Raw genomic sequence first — 6,381 nt, forward strand, 5'->3', positions numbered from 1 at the left:
ACCCCCGCGCACAAATGATGAATCGGGAAAACGCTGGCGGGGAACCGGGCTGGGGCTGCGGCCACCTGGGGCCCCATAGGGCGGAGGTCCTGGGACCCCCGAGGCACGCCCGGGCCCGCCCGGCTACCGGGGAAGCTCAGGCAGTGGGCCGGCCCTCCCGTCGGAGGCGGGCCGGGCGGGGCGCTCGTCCTTACCAGTAGGTCTGTCGCTTGTGAGTTCCGCTCCTGCCGCCTCTGTCGCCGAAAGCCACTTCCTTATCGATGCAACCAAAGGCTGAGATGAGGTGCTTTCCAGCTTTGCGGGTTTCCGGGAGTGGGATTCTGAGTAGCGCGCGTTCTTGGAGGGCGCCGGAGGCTCGGGCTTGGCGCTCCTCTCTTGCCTGCGCTCTGTGGAGCGCTCCGGAAGGAGAATAGTGGGGTCACGAGAGGCCCCAGCAATGGGAACATTGGATCAATTACCTTCGGGGTGTTCTCTTTGAGGACGTCTCTTGCCCGTCTCGCTACTTCCCTCCGCCTACTTTTAAGGCTTGGATTTTTCAGAGCTTCAGCGTTTGACGGTGGGCGAGGGGCGTGCTGCAGGTGGCCGCCAGCGTTGCTGGAGGGAGGTCTGGCCGGGCGAGGTGTGTGCTGGGCGGGGACGCGGGAGGCGGGGAGCTGGGGGGAGAGTCGTGCACGATTTCGGGAGAAGGACAGCCTCAGTCTACCCGGCAGAGCTAAGGTAGGGGCCTAGGGAACTCGGGATCGCTCCTGTGCAGGTCAGCATCCTGGCCTTGGAAAGGTGGGGGTGGGGAGATCTGAGCTGGGAGGTGAGAGTGGGGACTTGAAACGGGCGCCTTTCTCTCTACACTTTCTGGGAACTAATTTTGGTTCCTCCAGAGTTCCGGTGGGCTGAGTCTGGGGCTTGTTTTATAAGTAGAAGCTGGTGAACTTGGCTTGCAAATTACACCTTCTGATAAGAGGCTTTTTATAAAGTGCCTAGAGCAGAAAAAAGAAAAAAAGGCCTACATTTATCTAAAAGCAAGGTTGAGAATTTTACTTGGAAAACAACTGCTGAAAATATTTTCGTTTTGGGTCTTATTGGGAAAAGGTCACCTCAAATGAATATTTGCTAACCTTTGTCTATCCAGGTCTGTAGTTCCCTTGCAGTTTTTTGTCTGGGAGCCAGCCAGCTATGAGAACCAACAAGGAGACTGGCTCCACCCCAGGAATCTTTATGTCAGTTGCCTCAGTTCCCTTCTTGGCCTACAGCTGAAAAAAAATACCAGCAGACTAGCTTTCCATGGCTTCCTGGTTTACACTTTAAAACAGTGGTTCTCAAACTGTGACTGTCCTAGAAGTTAGAACATTTAAAACTATATGTTAATAAACAATATATATATATATTTTTTAAATAAGTTGTTCTCTCCAGTTTTTAGGGCACAAAGTGACATTGTACATTTTGCAAATCTCTCATGTGTTTTTTTTTTTTGATATTAGACTTTGTTTTCTTCAAACTTTAAATTTTTTATTTTGTATTGAGGATAGCTGATTAACAATGTTGTGGTAGTTTCATGTGGACAGCAAAGGGACTCAGCCATATGTATACTTGTATCCATTCATGTCTGTCTTAATAGAGGACTGTTGAATGCTCGTAGCTACTTCTGCATTCAGTTTTGCCATATCACATGTCATGTAACCTCTGGAAACTTCACTGTACACTCATGAGAGAATGGTTATGGCTTAGTACTGTTTTTGAAAACAGTCAGGGGACACCCCCCTCCTTCCCCCCCAACCCCAACAGCCAAAGGGTCTCCCTGGACCACACTTTGAGAACCACTGATTTAGAATAATGTTTTTCTTATTATAAAAGTTCATATACATGTTGTGGAAATACTTGAAAGATGCAGAGAACTGTAAGAAAGTGACACTGCCCATCCTGTTATAAGATGTATTTGTAGTTCACTGATATAGTGTGCAGCTGACTGGTACTTGAGTGGCTTGGGTTCAAGGCTGGTTGGGCAGATGTAAGTGGCTTTCAGGTTTTGACAGGGGACAAGAAAGCTCTCATATCCCACAAAGCTGACGCCGGTTCCTGGTTGCAGGAGGAGCTGACCTGGAAACCTGTCCTTGGCCACAGTCCTATCTAAGGAACTCACCTTCCAGAGCTCACCCGCACAGAGCTGGCGGGGTATCCTCTTAGGAGCTGAGGCAATGGCGATCTTCAGGCAGCTGTCCCTGGGCGCAAAGGCCGCCCTGGCTGCCGGCACTGTCTTCGTGTCCATGATTGTCTCCCGGTCCTACCTGGCGGAGAGCTTGGAGTTCAGGGCCTGGCGATGCCTGTTCCGCCTGCAGCTCGCCCTGTTTGTCAACTCGCTCATGCTGCTCGGCTCCATCTACATCTGGCGTAGCACCGTCAGCAATCTCAGGCATTCCCCGGCTGCAGAGTCAGCCTGCTTCCAGCTCTGGAAGATGGTCGTCGCTGCCTTCCTGGCCCTAGCGCATTCCAGCTTCTTCACCATGATCTTTCTAGTGGCCGAGGAGCCCTATCTCTTTTCCCTGGTTGCCTACACCTGCCTCGGGGCGTATGTCATCATGCTCTGCTTCCTCTGTGTCCTCAGCGGCATGGAGCAGGCCTACCAGCTCCTGGCCTGGCGTGCCGGCAGGGCGGTGGGCAGCCTTGACAAGACCAGGAAGCTGGCCCTCCGGCCGGCACTGGCAGTGATGGTAACCACTGTGCTCAGCGTGGTGGGGCTGCTGAACGCCGCCCAGCCCCCAGCGGTGACCACTGTGGAGGTGCCCGTGCATCGGCTGCCCCCCTCCATGAACAGCCTCAAGATCGTGCTCCTCTCGGACATCCACCTGGGTCCCACGGTGGGCAGGACCAAGATGGACATGTTCGTAAGGATGGTGAACACGCTGGAGCCGGACGTCACGGTGATCGTGGGCGACCTGTGCGATTCTGAAGCCTCTGTCCTGCGCACGGCCGTGGCTCCTCTGGGCCAGCTGCGTTCACGCCTGGGCACCTACTTCGTCACGGGCAATCATGAGTACTACACGTCGGATGTCAGCAACTGGTTTGCACTGCTGATGTCCCTGAACGTTCAGCCCCTCCACAATGAGAACGTGAGGATTTCTGCTACCGGGGCCCACCGTGAGGACGACGACTGGATCTGCCTGGCTGGGGTGGATGACATCGAAGCGAACATCCTGCACTACACTGGCCATGGCATGGACCTGGAGAAGGCCCTGGAGGGCTGCAGCCCAGACCACCCCACCATCCTGCTAGCTCACCAGCCCCTGGCTGCTAAGAGAGCCCTCCAGGCCCGGCCAGATATTAACCTGATCCTTTCTGGGCACACACATGCTGGGCAGATCTTCCCCTTGAACGTGGCAGCCTATCTCCTGAACCCCTTCTTTGCTGGTCTCTACCAGGTGGCCGAGACTACATTTGTATATGTGAGCCCAGGCACGGCCTATTATGGGATACCCATGCGTCTGGGCAGCAGGGCAGAAATTACCCAGCTCATCCTGCAGCCGGCTCCCTGACCCCACCCCTGTCTGCCCCCCGGGCGCCTGCCTCCTCATTGCCCTTGTCCTCTGTCCCCATCCCTCTGCAGAGCAGGCCGTCCATCTACCCCCTCCAGCCTCCCCTGCCAACCCACACTTGTCACAAGACTGGCTGGCACTGTGATGTGTGCTGGGGCTACCTGGCAAGTCCAGGGAGGTTAACTCTGCAGATGACCACCTGCTTTTTCATACACATTTGTGAGGCCACTAAATAACGTGTAAGGACGGACATCTGTTTTCCAAATGATGTGGAGTAAGCCCTCCTCCTCTGCAGAACTCACAAGGATGCCCTGAAAACAGGGGTTGCTGAATAGGGATGTCCCTGGCAAGTGGAATAGGGAAGGGGCTCTTGGTGTTCTAAAAGTCTTTTGGACTTAAGCAGTTTCCAGAAATCAGTGATCCTGAGCTTTCTGGGGAAGGGGCAGTGGGGCTAGGTAATCTGGGAGAGCAGGCAAGATGGAGGCCCCTCTGGCTGCTGGAGAAGAGGGTTTACTTTTCCCCCTGGGTTCTATCAGAGTCACCTTTACTGAGAGCATCAGCCAAACCGTCCGGAATACAGGCTTCCTCCTGTTCCTCTGGGCCTTGGTTGATGCTGTCTAACTGGCTGCTGGACCTTTGGGCTTGGGGGTGGAGTGGAAGGATGTGAGCACTGCGAGATGGGGTCATGGTGCTGCTGCCTAGAATTCAGAGGGTGTTTGCCAACCTTGACTCCATTTGTATTACAACACTTGGATGGGGTGATTAGGGACAGGCAACTCGCCCTTGCTGAGAGATGAGGACACTAAGGCAAAGGGAAGTTAGGGCACTGGCAACCCTGCAGGGGTCGTGGGAGATTCCGGGCTGAGAGCCAGGTTTCTGCCTCCCAACAGAAGTATTCTTCCCACTGCCTGTATCCTTACAGGTGAGAACAGGGTTCAAACACAAGTAACAATGTAACGAGAAGGGCCTGGAACCTGATGTCCTTTCCAAGTGCTCTCTTTGAGGCTGATTTCAGTTCATCATAACTACATGGGCCCTGAAGGGGGGTTAGACAGTTTCAATGTAGGGCAACTATTACACGGGAGGGGCAGCCAGGAAACTGAAGACCACACCCTCCACCCCAGGTTGGGGTTAGAAATGGAGGTTCGCGCCCTCCCAATGGGGAGGTTGAGGCTTGCATGGGGAGTGGCAGGGGCCTTTCCTCCCTGGGGATCCTGCCTTTGGGATGCTGGTCTATCCTTCCTCGCCAGCTGACCCCATCAGAGTTATCCTTGCGCTCTGGTCATGGAACCAGATGGCCATCTCTGTGCTGGATCCACAGAAAAAGAGGCAGGGGTCAATAAGTCAGGAGCAGCCCTGACCCCACTGGCTGGCCTCTGTGCCAGAGGCAGGGGACCTTGTGACCCCGGGCTAGCAATAAATCCTAATAAAAAAGGCCTCACTGGGAATCTTTGTGTGACCTCTGACCGGGGTGGGGTGGGGCTCCTCACCTTCCTGCTCACTTGTCAGGCAGCATTGGGCAAACTTGACGTCACTGAGCCTCAGTTTCCCTCACCCTGAGATGGGGATAATTACTGTATGTACCTCAAGATTGTTTTGAGGGGAGGGTATTAAAACGTGGTGCAAAAAACAAAAACAAAAAAACACGTGGTGCAGCAGTTGCCAGGGCTCAGTCACAAGGAAGCACTTGATGTTGCCAATTTTAAAACATCCCATGGGGTGTGCAGTGATACTGTTGGTACCAGGTGCCCAGAGAACGGTGGAGCAGCCACTCCTAGGGAATGGGAGTGGGTACCATGCCCAGTGGTTTGTCAGAGCAGCAACTGCTGGCATTGCTTTCCTCTGCCTTTCTGCCTGTTTTTTGTCTCCCTGTTGGGAGGGAGGCAGGGCCTGGCCAGGGCATTTCTCCATTTTCCCAGGCAAGTGTCAGTTGCCTCTGTTCTTGGTCAGTGGAACCTTGGGGGATCCTGGAGATCACCTCCCTTGTTTCCAGGCAGCCAAGTTTAAAATGCATCTTTGCGTGGAGATTTCAGTGGTTTGCTTACTATTTACCCCCTTGTGTTTAATCGTTCTTACAGTCAGGAGTATGTTTGGAGTAAAACTTATCTACAACCAAGGAAGGGATCCTGGAGAGCCTTTCTTTGAACACATTTTGCAGATGGTGGGGTTGTGGGAGGGGGAAGTGCTTTGCCCTGGGCAGTGCCCAGCTCAGCTCAAGTTCCCTGACTCCCCTCTCCGTGGCACCACTCAAGCTCCCCGCCTCTCCCTGTCTCAGAAAGGCCACTCCTCCAAAGCCCCTCACCCCCTCGTGCCTGACCCCAGTTGGGGTCCCTGGCTCTCTGACTCCTGGGTTTGGATCCCCCAGTCTGTGTTAGTTGTGCCATTTGTCTTCCATCTTACGATGCAACAGGCCGTGTGCGTCTCTCCTGCTCCAACAAGTATTATTCCATTGGTTTCTTAACTGGGGATCTTTCCTTCCAGTGCCTGAGCTGGCTGGAATTTACTTGCGTCAGTCCTGTTTTTCATCTTGCAGGTTTGTCTCTTCTCTTCCCCTTGAGTGCCGGTACTTTTTGGTCCTGTGCCCTGGCATCCTTATTCTGAGGTCCTTGGTTGACTGATTCCTGTCTTAACAGAAACAGGACAGGTCCCTCTTCTGTGCCCAAGGACTAGTCAGCAACACCTTCTCACGCTTGGTTTGTGTTCCTTGATTTTATGGGGGAAGCTTTCCGAGCAGAAATTTCTCCATTTCTGTTCAGATATGATCTGTGGAGAGGCATGTGTGGCCTCTCTCCACGGCCCCCAGGTGCCTATGTTCCCCCGTTCTTTGCTCATTTACCTTCTTTGATTTATTTATTGC

General features: G+C 53.7%; 2 protein-coding genes across 4 annotated transcripts in view; both read left to right on the forward strand.

Annotated features, from left to right (window-relative positions):
• The first annotated feature begins 6 nt into the window (after positions 1-6).
• On the forward strand, positions 7-3,774 carry TMPPE (transmembrane protein with metallophosphoesterase domain). Of its 3 annotated transcripts, none has more exons than XM_010835540.1 (2): positions 7-283; positions 2,081-3,774. In XM_010835540.1, the coding sequence occupies exon 2, from the start codon at positions 2,190-2,192 to the stop codon at positions 3,522-3,524; it is 1,335 nt and encodes a 444-aa protein (XP_010833842.1). In that variant the 5' UTR covers positions 7-283; positions 2,081-2,189; the 3' UTR covers positions 3,525-3,774. The 3 variants fall into 3 exon arrangements, with proteins under 3 accessions (XP_010833842.1, XP_010833841.1, XP_010833843.1); XM_010835539.1 differs by lacking the exon at positions 7-283 and adding an exon at positions 537-619; XM_010835541.1 differs by lacking the exon at positions 7-283 and adding an exon at positions 636-717.
• GLB1 (galactosidase, beta 1) overlaps positions 18-6,381 on the forward strand; it is a 104,232-nt gene continuing 97,868 nt past the window's right edge. Inside the window, exons 1-2 of the mRNA XM_010835584.1 lie at positions 18-159; positions 525-619. Of these exons, the coding sequence (XP_010833886.1) occupies positions 18-159; positions 525-619 (237 nt within the window). The remainder of the gene's footprint in view (positions 160-524; positions 620-6,381) is intronic.

This window comes from Bison bison, unplaced genomic scaffold, assembly GCF_000754665.1.
Source record: "Bison bison bison isolate TAMUID 2011002044 unplaced genomic scaffold, Bison_UMD1.0 scf7180017864043, whole genome shotgun sequence".
Taxonomy (NCBI): domain Eukaryota; kingdom Metazoa; phylum Chordata; class Mammalia; order Artiodactyla; family Bovidae; genus Bison; species Bison bison.